General features: G+C 34.2%; 1 protein-coding gene across 1 annotated transcript in view; it reads left to right on the top strand.

The window, feature by feature from the left end:
* LOC143232564 (peripheral plasma membrane protein CASK-like) overlaps positions 1-17,705 on the top strand; it is a 236,809-nt gene that overhangs the window by 100,643 nt on the left and 118,461 nt on the right. Inside the window, exons 6-9 of the mRNA XM_076468137.1 lie at positions 1,224-1,399; positions 2,454-2,576; positions 3,365-3,439; positions 5,013-5,109. Coding sequence (XP_076324252.1) covers positions 1,224-1,399; positions 2,454-2,576; positions 3,365-3,439; positions 5,013-5,109 — 471 coding nt within the window. The remainder of the gene's footprint in view (positions 1-1,223; positions 1,400-2,453; positions 2,577-3,364; positions 3,440-5,012; positions 5,110-17,705) is intronic.

Here is a 17,705-nt window from a genome sequence, read left to right on the forward strand (position 1 = left end):
ATGGAAGAGTATCTATTGTCTTGTAATTCTGAACATGGAGTGGTTCTATTATGGATACTTGATTGAGCATAGTTTGTTCCAAGTGGAATTTGCCTTGCCTACATGAATGGAGAGTGAAGATGTGTGTTCATGACTCCAGACTGGATGAGTTTTATTTCATTAGATTGAATATGGATACAGGTCTGGTCATTTCAAGTTTGTGATATTGCCTTTTGGACTTCTTCAAGTTAAGGAGAGGGCTTGTCCATTTCAGTGTTCCTTCTTATCTTCTCCTCATGATTCTGATGGGTTGAAACACAACACTTTATAGGTTCAGGTTGAGATTCACTCACAAATATGCACAAGTATTGTGATTTAAATACCCTAGCTAACTATATAGGATTTAGGAGCCATGGCCCTATAATTCCAACCCTGAGCAGTGGGACCTTGGTACCTGATTGAGGTCTAGTCAGTAATAATGATGGATCACCTCAACTTCCATTTGCAGTGCATGATTTAGATTCTGGATAAAGAGCATACTTGTTCTGGATGTAGTGTGAGTTACCCCACTTGGGTGCTAATCTTCTGTTTCTTTTGGTACACACGTGCATAATCTATGCAGACACATTCTGTTTGGATAATACCGTCACCAACCCCTCTGTGTTATCAATGTGGAACTCTAGCTGTAGCATAAATGGAGGTAAGTATGTTTCAGAACTTAGCATTTTCTTAAACCAAAGATGTTTTCCCAATAATACATACCTCCTTTAACACTTTCTCCTCACTAAGAGACAGTGTTAGTGACTGCATAATGAGTCAGTCTCAAAACAATGACAACATTATCATGAGAGAGAAAGCATTGACATAGGTGGAGAGTTCATGAGTCAGATGTCATGAAGGTCAATTAAGTAGAGAATAAAAGACTGAAGAAAGCAAGAAAAAATCAAACCAGTACTTAGACTGGCAAAGGAAAAGAAATCCTAACTGTTGAGTAATAGCTGTTGTTTGAGCAGAGATAAGTATTGTTGAAAACACACTTTTCATTTAAGAAAACGCTAACTTTTAGTATAACAGATGAAGTCTAAAAGTAAGGAACATCTGCACAGTGCTAAGTTTAACTTTTAAGGATATCTGTTTTGTTATTACACATGTGAGAATATCATAGTCCTAAAGTAATCAACTATATTTTATTTAAATTCATTTATTTTTATCAGATCTCTCATCATAATTTACTTTTCAAACAGGAAGAGTTAGATCCCCTCATTTCTTGGCACCAGAAATCATCAAAAGGCAGCCATATGGAAAGCCAGCAGATGTATGGAGCTGTGGTGTGCTGCTTTATGTGCTGCTCTCTGGAACACTCCCTTTTTTAGGGACCAAGGAGCACTTGTATGATTCCATATGTCAAGGGCGACTTAATGTACAAAACCTCATCATCTTCAATTTTTATTATTTAAAATAGCCAAATGTAGTGTTAAAACTTTTGAATTCATATTTATACAAATACCTATATTTGTTTTGAAAAGTTTTTTTATCTAACTTTTTTATTGATAAAGTAAAATGCAAATCCCTAATAAAAACTGAATTTATTTCTCAAACATTTATTTATGATGTTAATGGTAGCAAAGTACAACTTGTGTAAAATGACTATACCCTGGGTTAAATATTTTTATTTTTAACTACTTTATTACAATGTAAGCTTTATGAATTCAACCTGTAATAGGTAATATATATGATATTACATCACCATGTGACTTATTATAATTGTGATAGCATCACTCTTTATTGGTTTCCAATAGTAAATGTGTGTATAATAACATTTCAGCTTCAACTTATTGGTTCTAAAATGCTGTTGATAGTCTTTTTCTCAATACTAGGATTGTTTAGGCTAGCTTGGTTACAATCTAAACATCCTCCATAACTTGACTTAAAAGGTAACCTTATATAGTGTTTGTAACACAATGAATAAAAATCCTTCATGGCATGAAAAGAGACAACAGGTAGTGAGTTACAGTAAATAAAGATCCTCCATGGCTTGAAATGAGATCTGGGGTAATGTATTACAGTGAATAAAGTGATCATAACAGTCATCATAATTTTTATATGGGTGTTTTTTTTTATGATTTAGTTCCTAATATCTTCTGTAGTAGTAAACACAAATCTAAGTTGTTTTTAGTAGGATCTTAGATGTTTTTAGAGATGCGAAGTGTAATAAATATCCTCTCATCTGGTCACTGAGGGAAACCTTGGAAGTTGTTTAAACAATAGCAATTCATAAAAAGGCTCTGTTATTATAAGAAAAGACTATTGTGATTTTCATGACTCAACTCCATAGATAGAGTTAACAGTTCTAAATGTATAAAATTGTATCTTTAAATTGAATTAATAGTTGAGTTTTTTTTTAAATAAAAGACCAACAAACTACAGAACAAATACAAGTTTTAATATAACTTCAGAATGGATTATAATTCCAGCTAGCAGGTCGACCATGGGACCATGTCAGTGACTATGCTAAAGACTTAGTTCAAAAAATGCTAACAGTTGATTCCAAAGAAAGAATAACAGTAGATGAAGCCTTAGATCACGTATGGCTCAAGGTGAGTTTCTATTTATGTGTATTACTTTTTTCTTCCACTTCTGGTTATAGCAAAATCTAAAATGAAAACAAACTTAAAGTTACAGTTAAATCTATGCTGTATCTTACCATAATTTTATAGCAAAATTCAAGTAAAAAAAATCCTTCAACTCTCAGTAAAATCTGCCTAACAAGAGGTCACTTTCCTTTTAATATTACATAATAACAACAGAGCCATATTGTGCAAGGTTATGTTTCATATACGTGACATTCACCTACTCATGTATGATCTAAGGGTGGGGAAGCCCAGAAACATTACACAGTTTGCCAGCAAAAAAGGCAGTCTTTTCTTCTGGAAGTTTAGGAGCTATTTCTCTTGCAAGAAAACTTGATTAATTGCCAGTTAGTGAATCTAGGTCCTGGTTGAGGAGCTAGATTTTTCTATTTGAATCACTTGCTGTATTCACACTAAACTGAAATAAAATAGAGAAGTTTCAAAAAATGTACATAACTGAGGGAGTAGAAAACACCTGGTACCATCATGTTCCACAAGGATAAACATGCTATGAAGACACTGGAAACATATCATCAACATAATTAAATATTCTGCCACTAGGAAATTATTCATCTCTTTCAAAATCCCAGGCTAGAAGCATAGATTAAATATTAGTAAAATATGGAAAAAAGAAAAACTTATTTTTATGGGAAAATTTAAGTATTATCTTTAAAATGTGTTTATTAAGAATATTAATAACCTTATTATGGAAAAATTAGGTAGTTTACTCTGATCAAGGCTTAATGTTATTTTAGGAAAGAGATCTGAAACTTCACCTGCAGGAAACAGTAGAGGAACTGAAGAAGTTTAATGCTAGAATAAAATTAAAGGTAAAGTTCTACTTTATCAATGTAAACAATATATGTATAAAAATATACAACCAAGAATGAAGAAATTCTGATACACACAGTAATAGTAAAATATTATTTGTAATAAACAGTGGGAATTACCAAGTTACAACCTAAACAATATAAAAGTAATTAAACAATTTAAATATCTTGGTTATATTTTTTTCACTTAAATAATTATGTAAACAGTACAAGTACATATTTCATTTTCTGTGTGCAATAAATACGTACTTAAAAAGTAAACAGTGCAGATATCTTACTTTGCTTATGTACAAATAGTAGATAAAATGTAAACGTTCAGATTTTGTATTTATTTATTGCAAATAAGAATAATAATGCAAATAATGTGAGTTTCCAATTTTTTTATTCGTCAGTGATAATTATAAAATAAGTTGATCAGTAATGCTTATACACAAGAAATAAATAGTTATAATAGTAAACAATAAGAGTTTTTGTTTGTACACAAACAAGTGTAATATGAGTAATACAGGTCTCTCAATCGTACTGTAATTGTGATGTGAACAATACAAGTAAAGGATTCTCATCATGACACCCCTTTATTTAAAATGAATTATCTTAAGAACTACATGTTCCAGGGGAACTAAATTCTTACCAGAGACAATTTGAGAAACATAAGTTTTAACTGGGAAATTTTGGGCAGTATGAAACGGGTGTTCTTGAAACTGTACGTGTGTTCCTTCATTCTCAGTCGACATACCTAGTTTATCTCTAAATAAAACTGTTGCAAGCGTCACCTGTTTTGAACAGTATTTATTGGTCCTCACAGTATACTCTAAATTGATACATTTCTTATTTATTATCTTTGCATTGTTGAAACTGAGGAAGACGATAAATAAAAGCAACGCTAACTTGAAATTAGTTATGCAATATAATATAGTTATGAAACTCTGTACACCTCTCAAACTTTCTTGACTAAATCATATGATTCTCAATTACCTGGTTAAATGGTCTTCATCAAGGACTAGTGGTATTTGAGATGTGGTTACCCTTGCAGATGGTGAATTTTCCAGTTAATCATGTTATATTTAATTATGTTTGTAATTAAATTAGTTATGCAATATAATATAGTTATGAAACTCTGTACACCTCTCAAACTTTCTTGACTAAATCATATGATTCTCAATTACCTGGTTAAATGGTCTTCATCAAGGACTAGTGGTATTTGAGATGTGGTCACCCTTGCAGATGGTGAATTTTCCAGTTAATCATGTTATATTTAATTATGTTTGTAAAAAAAAGACGCAGTTAAATTATAAAGTAATACAGATACTTCAATCATACATTAAAACTAACTAATTATGATGATATTAATTGAAATAAGTTATTTACGTTTCACTGAATGGTTTGCATTTAATTAAGTACAAAACTACAGGATGGGGATAAAAACGTGGTTTTAGCAATGTACGTTTTGCCATAATTGTGATAGTAAACTAACAATAAATTTATAAACATAGATTGCATTCAAAACTTTATAACATTATATTTGGTGGATGTTTGAATTAAATACAGAAGGAATATACTGTTTGTTCTGTAGGGGGCTGTGTTGGCAGCTTTATCAAGCCCAAAATGGACCAGTTTTTGTATTGAACCATTTGATGAATTTCATATTGATGGTGAAGTGACGTCTGCTGGTACGAAAACTTTTTGTATTTATAAATTTTTCGTTAAAAAATTACATTTCTAAAACAGCAGTTTGTTTTTCTATATCATGTCACAACCATCTTGTGCAGATCCAAGTGAAATACTTTATTATGATTATTTGAATAATACATAAAAATATAAAATATGTAAAAGTAGTGCTTTCATTAACATAATTAAGTTCTGCTAAATATTAAACTTTTCATAATTTAATTTTTTCCACAAGATGGCAAGACTATCTTGTGCAAAATTTAGATAATAACTTGTCATTACTTGACAGCCTAAAATAAATTGATAGTACACTGAAGGAATGGTTCAGGTAGTATAATTAGGACTAACACAATAGTAGTATGAATAGGGCTCGTAAACATGGTTTAAAGATTTTGTAAATAATTAAGAAAAATCAAAAGTTGTGAAATCAAAATTTTATCAAGGCTCTGAAAATATTGATTTGTCTTTGAACAAATGTTTTAAATCCTGATTCCCTTCTAAATTTACTTAAATGTTTTTGAGGCTGGTTTAGTAAACTGACCATATATATATATAGTAGCTGTTGACTAATCCACTAATAACTATCACTTTTTCTTCTAAACGTTTTTATCATTAGAGTAAAATTAGTTTTGTTTAGTGACCTAAATACACAACATACAGTGATTTACTTCACTACAGGAGAATTAAAACACTCATTCATAGATATAATACATGCAAAGAATGTAAACAAAACAGTATTTAGAAATTAGTACACACACTAAAACATCCTAAGGCTCAATGGAGAGTAAGAAAAAACATCATTTTATACCTTTGTTAATGTGGATTCCAATACATTAGAAATGAGGTGAAAAATACATATACAAGATTTTGTAATACCGACCTATCTGTCTAAAGGAAGTGAGAAAAATAAAACAGAATAATAATAAAATAATGGAATACGAATTGCATTAGAAAAAGTAAAATATTTTTACGTCAGATTATTTGATAACTCAGTCAGTCTGAGCCTAGGATAGATGTCACTAAAGTCTGTATGTACCTCCTAAAGCATTTAGATAGTTTTATTGGGAAAACATCCTTTCTGCAACAAGACCAAAGATCGAATCCCAGCTCTGCCACTACATACAGTCCTCCCAAAGATATTAGTGAAGCAGCTTTAACAATAGAAACATGGAATATAAACTAATTAATGACAAAAAAAGAAATTAATAGATAATTCATTTTAGATTATTATACCGGATACTACCCACGAAAACGATAAAATGCACAAGACGTCAGACCTAGATCCGTGGAACAAGAATATTTGGATTGGTTTCCCCTGAAGCTCTGATGTGGCATACCTTTAAGTATTTCGTGCCACACACGTAGCACTGAATGAATGGTGTGGCGTTATTATCATTAATTATTTACAAACTTTCGAGAAATTTAAACAAAACGAACTATTTTTGCAAGGACTTTTCATCACATGAGTTACAGTTGAGACATAAAATGTAAACATATTTGCAGAATAGGATTCTATAACAGTAAATTTTTGTATTAACACTTAGATCAAAGTAATTAGATAACTGGAATTTATATGACCCATGTTTCTCATTCTTGATTATCGCAGAATCGATCACGTATTAGTTTAGTTTCCACAGTTTTGCGGTCCGGCATGGCCAGGTGGGTTAAGGTGTTCGATTCGTAATCTGAGGGTCGCGGGTTCGAATTCCCATCCCACCAAACATGCTTGCTGTATCAACCATGGGAGCATTACAATGTGACAGTCAATCCCGCTATTCATTGGTAAAAGAGTAACCCAAAAGTTGGCGGTGGGTGGTAATGACTAGCTGCCTTTCCTCTAGTCTTACACTGCTCAATTAGGGACGGCTAGGGCAGATATCCCTGGTGTAGCTTTGCGCGAAATTCAAAAAACAAAACAAGCAATCCACAGCTGTGTTTTCGTCGACCTATCATGGCATGGTTGTTAGTGCATTAGACTCACAATCTGTTGGTCGCAGGTTTGAATCTCATCGCCGAACATCCTCGCCCTTTCAGCCGTGGCAGCGTTATAATGTGTCAGCCAGTCCTACTAATCATTGGAAAAGAGTAGCCCATGAGTTGGCAGTGAGCGATTTTGAATAGGTGCTGTTGGATGCGTAAGACTATTTAGTTTAAGAGGTATTATTTAATTTATTTGGTGATTTAACATTTAACTTACTTTTCATAAATAAAGAGTTAAAATAATTATTTTAAAGGCAACAGTCGTAACAAATTTGGTTGCGTAACTTGGTAAGAGTCGTGCGTTCTGTGTTGGTTCAACTGTTGACGTCAAGTTACTCAAATCTTTGGTATTCTTCTTGTTACCTTGAGTGAGTATTGTTACGTTATATAGTCGCGTAGTTTATAGCAAGTTCGAGGCCTCACTGTACAGTATATAAATATAGGCGAACAATTGAGCACAAATCAAGTAGAGTTCAGTAAAGTAAAGGTTTAGTCAGAAACACTTACAGAACGTGAAGTTAGCTGGTATGCGAGTTATTAGCCATAACGGGCGATGTTTTAAAGTGAGTTTCAAAGGGTGTTATAAAGTAACTGAATCCGTCTATCTGGACTTTGATGAAAAGGAGACAATTATTTATAATTCTAGATGTAGCTATGGTAACCCACGTAACGTAAGTAAACCAGTCGCAGATTTTACAGTAAAAATAGAGAGTAGAAAAGTAGTTCGTATTGTTAGTTGGTTTCTAAAATAATTAAACTAGTGTGGACCTTTTACAAAAATAGAAAATTATTAAAAGCTTTAAATACAACTGTGATATCTTATAGTATAAATAATTTCTGTACACAAGTTTCACTTGCTTTTAATGTATTATTTTAAAAGTAAATTGTGTGCTTGTTGCTTATTGTTCGAATTAATCGCCAACAAATCACAAACACCTATTGTAGAAGAATCATAACTTGCTATATACTTGAAACCTTAACGGGTGTTTTTCTTTCTAGTCTATAATTTCGAAATTAAGGATGGCTAGCGCATATAGCTCTCGAGTAGCTTTTTCACGCGAAATTCATAAGCAAGCAATACATTTCCGTCAAAATGAAACTGTGAATATGCTTGGAACACGTTTTAGTTCGTTACACATCAATAATAGTCAAATTAAAGTAAAAGTGTGGTTGCCGCTTTGCAGTTCGTATTGCTATAACTTATAATTAATTTTACCGGTGTATATATATCTTAGGAAAAGAAAATACTGTCTCTTGGAAGATGCAAATAACGTAGTTTTCTCTCACATATAAAAGCGAAATTACAGATTTGACAATGCAAGTACAAACTGTAATCATTGACAAAATATGAGATGAACGTCTACCTTTGGGGGGCTCTCAGGGAAGTGCTTGGAATCATCTCTTAAAGAAGAAATAACCTGAAGGAGAGCTACCTAGACCGTATACCACCGCAACGTGGCATTGGTAATATTTGGCTCTTAAGACGTACGAAAATGTATCCGTATATCCGTCGTAATGAAACACAGACCATTTTTGTCTGGACAATGAGAAGCAATATTCTGCATATGTCCATCAACTTTAATTAAAGTCCAACCTGAATTATAGGGCAAAACGTAGTGTGAAATAAATCGGTCCTCATGTTAACAGATGGAAATTTTTAGGTCTTCGTAACCTTGCTTTAACCTTGAATCTCCAAAAACTAATTACTTCCAATTGGGTCATAGTCTAAACACGTACCAATGTTTGTCTAGATCCATTCAGTCGTTTTCGAGAAATCTTGTTGACAAACATACAAACCAATATACACACATAGATGAAAACTAAACCCTCATCACCTTTAGTGGCACAGATAATTACGTGATAAACCCTAATTTCAGTAAGATGTTTGGTAGTTTTATTTTAAAAATTATAGCTACATATATTCTTTTATTTATCAGTACATAGTATTTTTGGGCACATTTTTGGCTTGGCATGGTCAGATGGTTAGGGCGCTCGACTCGTAATCTGAGTGTCTTGGGTTCGAATTCCCATCCCACCAAACATGCTTGCTCTATCAACCATGGGACCATTACAATATGACAGTCAATCCCACTATTCATTGTTAAAAGAGTAGCCCAAGACTTGACGGCGGATGGTGATGTCTAGCTGTCTTTCCTCTACTCTTACATTGTTAAATTAGGAACGGTTAGCGCAGGTAGCCTTTGTGTACCTTTGCGCGAAATTCCAAAAAGAAACAATCAGATCCATTTTTCGTCGGAAATATATTGGGAGATTTTCTTCAATTAAAACAAAAGCTGTCACTTAGCTTCGAACAAATCATTTGTAAATTAGTTAAATTCATTCCAGAATTGAAAACTTTTTTTTTTTTTATCAAACAGCTCTTCCAGTTAACAACTCTTACTATTCTATTGAAAACAACTGTTCTAAAGTTACGTTGGCATTCAATAATGAATGCAGTTGAAAACAAAAATAAATATTCCAGGCAATGAAATAAATATTACTCTGTTTGAACACAATCATTTTATTTTACATGGAGTTGAGTACGTAATTTTAACATTATTTTGAATATTCAAATCAGAAAGTCATCTGACAATGATAGCTAATACAGAATCCCAATAAAAACAGGATGTATCAGAACTACAGTTCGACACTGTTTTGCGTCATGTAAGTAGTGTGATGTCACCGAAAACTAATCATTTTCTGAAATGGCATGTAACTACTATTTCCGAGGCAAAATATTCATGCACGCATATCACAGGGATGTATTCAGAGCGGGGATTTAGAATTTCTAAGGCACAAATATTACATAACTTAGGGCACTAGGATTATCCAGCCATAGTAAGTAAAGTACGGTGTCTTGTAAGAGACGAGAAAACATGAACACAAAGGTTAGTAATTATAGTTGTTCATGTGCTTCACGCATAGTTCGGAAGATAATAAGTATCCATGTTTTGTCACGTGATCACAGTTTGTTTCCACAACATATTCAGGAAGGGAAGACCAACTATAGAATACTGTATGAGCGGTGCCTAGTTTCTTTGTGTGTTTTAAAATTTCGCGCACAACTACTCGAGGGCTATTTGCACTAGCTATCCCTAACTTATCAATGTAAGACTAGAGGGAAAGCAGCTAGTCATCACCACCCACCGCCAACTCTTGGGTTACTCTTTTACCAACAACTTTGGATTGACCGCACTCGACTCCAATCCCCGTCACACCAAACATGCTCGCCCTTTCAGTCGTCGGGACGTTATAATGTCACGGTCAATCCTACTATTCGCTGGTAAAAGAGTAGCCCAAGAGTTGGCAGTGGGTGGTGATGACTAGCTGCTTTCCCTCTAGTCTTAACACTGCTAAATTAGGGATGGCTAACGCAGATAGCCCTCGTGTAGCTTTGCACGAAATTCCAAACAAAACAAATCACATTATAACGTCCTACACGACTGAAAGGCCGAACATGTTTGGTGTAACGAGGATTCTAATCCGCGACCCTCAGATTGCGAGTCGTACGTCCTAACTATCCAGTCATGCCGGGCATAGAGGGTACCTAATCGGGGATAAATGGCAGCGGTTGGTAATATATGTGTACCTTGATAACTGTAACGAGTCTCGTGCAGTTTTTAATAGTTTATTGAAGAAATAAATATCGAGAAACTGTACAATGGTACGTCAGAAAACGTTCACGAAGGTATTCACGATCATCGCCGAATATCGTACCTGGAATAAGTTATGAACCAAGACACTGGATACAAAGATTAAAGTGAACTCTACTTGTCGTGATGCCAATGCTCTGGATCATTTATACCACCGAAAAATACTGGCTTCGTACGAAAATGAGACCAACGAGGTATTGAATCACCAAAATAAAACTTTCAACCGTACAACGGTTACCTTAACCACATAGAGAGTGAAACAGATGTTTATGCTGTTTCATACGAAGATATAACTGTCAAGTTGTGGATTTGTTTGCCATCGGACTGTTGAAACTGGCGCTGTTAAAGCATCGCCCTTATAGATTAGATTAAATGTAGAAAGCTAATAGAGTGGGAAATGTGTTTTGGTGGATTCTTTTGCAGTGGAAGCTATTAGGTTGTTCAGGAATAAATGTCATTTTGCGAAGTTTGGAAATGTATAAACCAGTGTTGTAAAACATGCTTTAATCAAATAGAGCACCTGCTGCTTCAAAATACTTTTGCCAACGTGTATCGAAGCTGTTTATGCCCTTTCTGTAGAAATCAGAGTTTCTATGGTCGGTGAATTTCCTGAAAGTTTTTCTGCAGTTGTCTGGTTTTGAAAGCGTTTATTGTTCAAAAAGTTGTCGAAGTGCTTGAGAAAATGAAAATCTGTAGGGGAAGATCTGGGGAATAAGGTGGATGAGGCAGAACCTCGATTCCCAATTCGTTCAATTTTTGGAGCATCATCCTTGACAGGTCTCATTACGTTGATTTTGTTGATCTTCAGTCAGCTCATGCTGAACTCCCTTATCCAACTTTTTTCTTTCCAGTTACACTCAGGTGGGTGGCAATGCTTGATTTGCTTTTCTGCAAGCTCACGTACTGTTGTGTGAGAGTCTGTCTCAATTGCTTCCCTTGATGTGTTTTCATCTAAAGATGGCTTTCTTTCACGACCTTCATGGTCTTCAAGACTTTCATCTTCGTGTCGAAACCTTTGGAACCAACGCTGAACTGTACGTTAAGTAACATATCCATGGCTGAATGCCTGGCTGATGTTTCATGTAGTTTCGGTAGCTTTTCGTTCAAGTTTGAAGTCGTAGAGGAAAAGCAGACGAAAGTCCATGCTGCGAAACGTACTCTGAATAGAATTGAAACAGCAGACAATTAAGACACTTGTAAGCGACAAACACTGGATTAAACCAACCAACCAAAGATAAGTTACTCAATATTCAGCTTCCAAATGTCATTGTCCGACATTTATTTCTGGACAACCTAATACTACGCTGCATGCTATTATCAAAATGCGCAATCGTCCTATAGGATATAACTGGGTGTAGTAAGTCTTAATACAACTTTAATGGAGCTCGTATATTTTCTTTGCGATTTTCAGAGTATATGGTCTTTTTTTTTCTTCAATCAAGAAGTGAGCCTGTTGGCTAATAACAAACTAAATCAAGACGTTCTGTATTGAACAGAATACACAAGATTATAGCGATATAGTTATATGGTTGCATGTTATTTAGACGTTTACTGTAGACAAGTGAATATATAAAGCTCTTATTTATAACAATAAAATGTTTATTAAGAAAGGTAAGTTACAGTTCTGTTTCTGATCTGAAATTTGTGAAGTAGTGAGTGCCGTTAATAGGTAGTTTAGATATATTACTTTAACACACATCGTTAAGTGCTTTTAATAGATCGTTACACATTTCACTAGTTCTTAGGATTATGTATATTTATTTTTGTCCTTGGTGAAAGGGAAAGATGTGGATTTAGTATCGGAACTATTACTCATAGATGTTTAATGACGTTTCATACTCCTAGAGTTAGAACGGTATAATACATTAAGTTCATTATTTACTCGTTTATTACTATAATTCCAATCTGTGTAAGTAGGTATTTTGTTTTGTAACTTCTCTGGTTTTTTAATATAGGTTTTATGGTGATTTTACGAGCGACGTTTATAATAGATAAAGTGTACTGGGAATACGTTATGGTCAGTGGCATTATAATTGCACTGTTCAAGTGAGGTTGAACGTATGTTGTTAGAATCGTTAAATTGTTCCGTGTGTTAATGTGAGAAATACTGGTTTGTTTTAAGCTGAAAAACTGACTTTGAACATTTATTTTGTGTGTGTGTATATGCAGATTACATTTAGTATTTATGTTAATAAATTTGTAAGGTTTCTTGTTTTATAGGTTCGTCACTATACTCGTGATCGTAACGCAGAGCTTATGTAATTTGGTTATTTCTGATATACGAACTTTTTTTTTTTTTTTGACGTATGAAGGATGAGTGGAAAGAAAACGTAGTTAGCTATGTGTGTCCGACTGTGTTTAACGTACAGATGTCGCCAGATGGCCTCCATTTCTCACGAAAATATTAATGTCAAGAAATGAAATGATTTGGCAGGAAACAATAGACGTGTATTGGAGTGATGGGTATAGGGATTTAAAACCTGAAGGAAAAGATCGTGTTTGTCATGAGTGGATGTATATATGCAAAGAACATTAATATACGGTAAGAGTGCCCCTGAATAGTTATGAAACATGCAATCTTCAACGTAGCCATTCGAGAGAACCTATGTGGTTCCCATGACTACATCTTTCACAAGTTTAAATAAACAACATGCTTAAAATTAGCGTTTGCTTGAAATGTATACAAATAATTAAAACAAATGAACATTTAAGGTTAATTATCTGATATTAACTGTTGTTGTAACTACCGTTGTTGATAGTTCATTGATTAAGCGTTTGTTATTAGGTTGTTATACATTTCACTAGTTCTTAGGGTTAGCTTTATTTATTTCTGCCCTTAATGAAAGGTGTGGGTTTAGTATTACTAATATAATGTGGGATGTATTACTCATAGATGATTTATGATATTGCATATTCCTAGAGTTAAAACGGCGGTATAATAAATTAAGTACATTATTTACTCGTTTATTATTATACTTCAAATCTATATAAGTAGATCTTTTGAACGAAAGGTTTTGAGAATAGGTTCTGTAACTTCTTTGCTTTTTAATGTGGGTTTTATATTGTACAGTTTGTTGAACAAATTTCGCTACTCATTAAACGTGTCGTTCTTATCTATACAGACATTAGGTTTTGCTTAAATATTTACCCCTCGCTTCTAAACTTACACGGTACCACGTACAGTAACTATCTATCTTTAATAGTGAACTAATCTAATGTTACACTGTTGTGACAAAGTAATGAGATTTTATTGGCCATTAACTGGTCTTATAGGGAAATTTATATATACGCTTCATTCTGTCTTTTAGGTTAGTTTTATTACTATTATTAATTATTATATTTACTATATGTATATTTTTACGGTTATGAAGGTTATTTTACGTTGTTAGTTCAGTATATTTATTTAGGACTAACCTAACGTTTCTAAATTGGCCAAATTTCATGAGATGTTAAGATTATGGCCGAAAATGTCAGTATTAACAAAAATGCCCACCTGATGAATCGCTGTATTTTAATTGTTTTGTCTTCTTGTGAGTTACTTCGTTATTTCACACACGCACTCCTAATTAGTCTACGTGGGTTATATTTTGCTTTTAAAATCCATAAACGTATAATTAAAAATTTCCGATAACTAATGTTTTGTATGCGCAGTGTATTTGTTTTTGAATTTTGCACAAAGCCACACGAGGGCTATCTGCGCTAGCCGTCCCTAATTTAGCAGTGTAAGACCAGAAGGAAGGCAGCTTGTAATCACCACCCACTGCCAACTTTTGGGCAATTCTTTTACCAACGAAAAGTGGGATTGACTGTCACAATATAACGCTCTCACGGCTGAAAGGGCGAGCATGTTTGGTGGGATGGGGATTCGAACCTCCGACCCTGCACAGTGTATTACAGGCTACGAATAATCATAGTTATCTTGGATATTCAGCGATCATTTTGTTACTTTATTGCTCAAAACGTGCGAAAAACAATTTTTCTATTTAAATCAAGACATAACGTTAAATGCATGATACGTGGCGACCTATCAGTGATTTAACATTAACAGTTATATAACATTAAAGCCCTGGAATTTTGTAAAGTAAGTGAAAATTCGTAACTCATAACCCTTTTCAGCCCCACTTAAAAAAATTCTATAATTTATAAACGATCTCATAAGTCACGCATGTAACTACACAAACTTAATCAAATTATTAATTTTACATAGTAGTTGTTAATATACCCTGTACATCATTAGTATCCCGCGGTAACAGGCACAGTGGCGTGACACAATCGATTTTTCAAGGAAAACAGATAAAACAGTTTATAGACAATCGACATTACTTCAATTGTTATATTCAGCAATTGTATTTAAAGTGCTTTTTCCTTACATATCTCATAATTAAAGCTAAATATACCAATTTTGTTTATAAGCCCTGTAATGAAAAGTACGCTTGTTACTGTCGAAAATAAACAAAAGTTTCTAAAAAATAACCAAACAACAACCATCTTTCAAACGTGAGTAGGATTGTAAAAGACGCAAAATGGATTATCACCATGGATATTTTTTTTTATCGAACTTTCAAACTTTCATTTAAGGCTTACTTTGGGCTAAGTTAACTCTTTAGCATGCAGAACAGAAATGGGTTTGCAAACAACAAAAAAGAAAAAAGTTAAGTTTTGAAAATCGTGATATTTAAATCAATATAAGACACCATGTCAGAAATAGTGAGTTTGCATCACTGCATAAGTCACTTGCTATTTACTGGATCTAGTCATTTTTTAACATAATTATTTTTTACTTCTTTTATATATATACTTGTGTGTCTATAACGTTGCTCAGTCAGTCTGTAGAAGGTTCTAATGATAATAGGACAACAAGCTGACTATTTATAAAGATTTTAACGTCTGTGTGAGTTCCTTTGTAGAAATTCTTATTACAGTCGTTTCTTTATCCCAGTTGTTTGATTAATTTCTCTTAACAATCCATATTCACAGTGTACGACTTAGTGTGATGTAACTGGAGAATTCTCATTTTGAGAGAGCAGTTGGCAGGTTCTTATGTCTCATCTCATTTAAGGAGAGAGCAGCTGGCAGGTTGCCATGTTTCACCTCATTTAAGGAGAGAGAAGTTGGCAGGTTGTCATGTCTCACCTCATTTAAGGAGAGAGCAGTTGGCAGGTTCTTATGTCTCATCTCATTTAAGGAGAGAGCAGCTGGCAGGTTGCCATGTTTCACCTCATTTAAGGAGAAATAAGTTGGCAGGTTGTCATGTTTTACCTCATTTAAGGAGAGAGAAGTTAGCAGGTTGTCATGTCTTACCTCATTTAAGGAGAGAGAAGTTAGCAGGTTGTCATGTCTCACCTCATTTAAGGAGATAGCAGTTGGCAGGTTGTCATGTATCATCTCATTAATAGAAAGAGCAGTTGGCAGGTTGTCATGTCCCATCTCATTTAAGGATAAAACAGCTGTCACACTACTAGAAATGTGGAAATGATAGTTAGATAATACATTTGTTATTTGGTTTTATGAACCCCAACCAGTAGAAGATGTACCAAACACCTAAACATCAAATTCATTTTAGACATCAAGACACAAGAGTCTTCCTGTTTTTATGGATGTCATAATTCACTGTCAGAGTAACTACTTTACAGGTATCATTTACAGAAAGCCAACACACATATACAAATATCTGTTTTAAGTTGAACAAACTATCAAGAGAAATGTAATCTTCTACCTTCTAAACGGAGCATCTAATTTTTTTCAAGACGTTTCTACTATTACAAATAAGACACATCAGAACAACTTTCAAACCAATAGACTGGAAAAAGTGCACTCATGAAAACAGTTACATCTTACCAACTTTCAAATATCAACAAGCCTTTTAGTAAAATGTTTCCATCAATATGGAGGCTCAAATGTGCTATACAGAACACTTGAAAAAAATTCAAGTCTGATTTAGTTTTAGCCAGACATTCCACAATTCCATAACTTGCACTAAACAACAAACAAATAAACTAAAAATCATAGAAATAACTTATGAAATGTCTTGCAGCTCTTTAAGACAGACACACAAAAAAAAAGATCTTTGGGGCAACAACTGAAGCACAACAAAATGCTGCTTGACAATTGTACTGGTTCTAAGAACCAACAACTGTATGAAAGGGTTATACATGAAAATTATCAAAAGTAATCTACTCTTTCCAACATATTTAAGTACAATTTGCTGGGCAATATTTGTGTAGCAGAGAAGATATTATACTTTTCCCAAGTGTCTAGAAGTCTGTGAAACAAGGTGTTCCTAATTTCAAAATAAAAGTCCTGTGACTGAGAAGGACCAGAGTAAAGATTTACTGCATTTTGGGTACATCAGGGGTTCCCAACCGGTGGGTCGCCTTGGCAGGGGAGTCGCGTAGCCTTGTTAGAAGTAGCTTGGGATAACATTAATTTTATTTCATCAATTACATTTTCATGCTCTTACATTTGTTTTGTTTCGGTGCAAAGCAAAACGTGTGCTACGCTAGTTCAATGTCATTAGGTGATATTATGGGTGTACGTATGCGTGCCTGTGAGTGAATGTGTATGTGACTGCAACTGTATGTATGTGTGTACTAGTGAGTAGCGAGTATGTGAGTGCACGCGCATGTACGTATGCTTGTGTGTCTGTTTAGCTGTGATTAAGTGTGTGTGTGCTCGCTGTCGACACGTGAGTCACATGTCCGTTGCTGATTGGTGGATGACGAATTGCGCGACTGGCCACGCTCCCTTCCCTCCCAATTCTTACCCCATCATTACTCTACCTGCACCCCCCACAAGTAGTCAATGTAAGATCTACAGTTGCCAAAGCGTTCATTATTCAACATTTTTATTTTATTTTAACAAGGAGATAAGTAAGCAGTAGAGGTGAGTTGTGTCCATGGCTAAACGGCGCAGATACTCAGAATGCAACCTCAACATTGGCTTCACCACTGTGCTTGCCAACGACG

Source organism: Tachypleus tridentatus, chromosome 11 (assembly GCF_004210375.1).
Source record: "Tachypleus tridentatus isolate NWPU-2018 chromosome 11, ASM421037v1, whole genome shotgun sequence".
Classification (NCBI taxonomy): domain Eukaryota; kingdom Metazoa; phylum Arthropoda; class Merostomata; order Xiphosura; family Limulidae; genus Tachypleus; species Tachypleus tridentatus.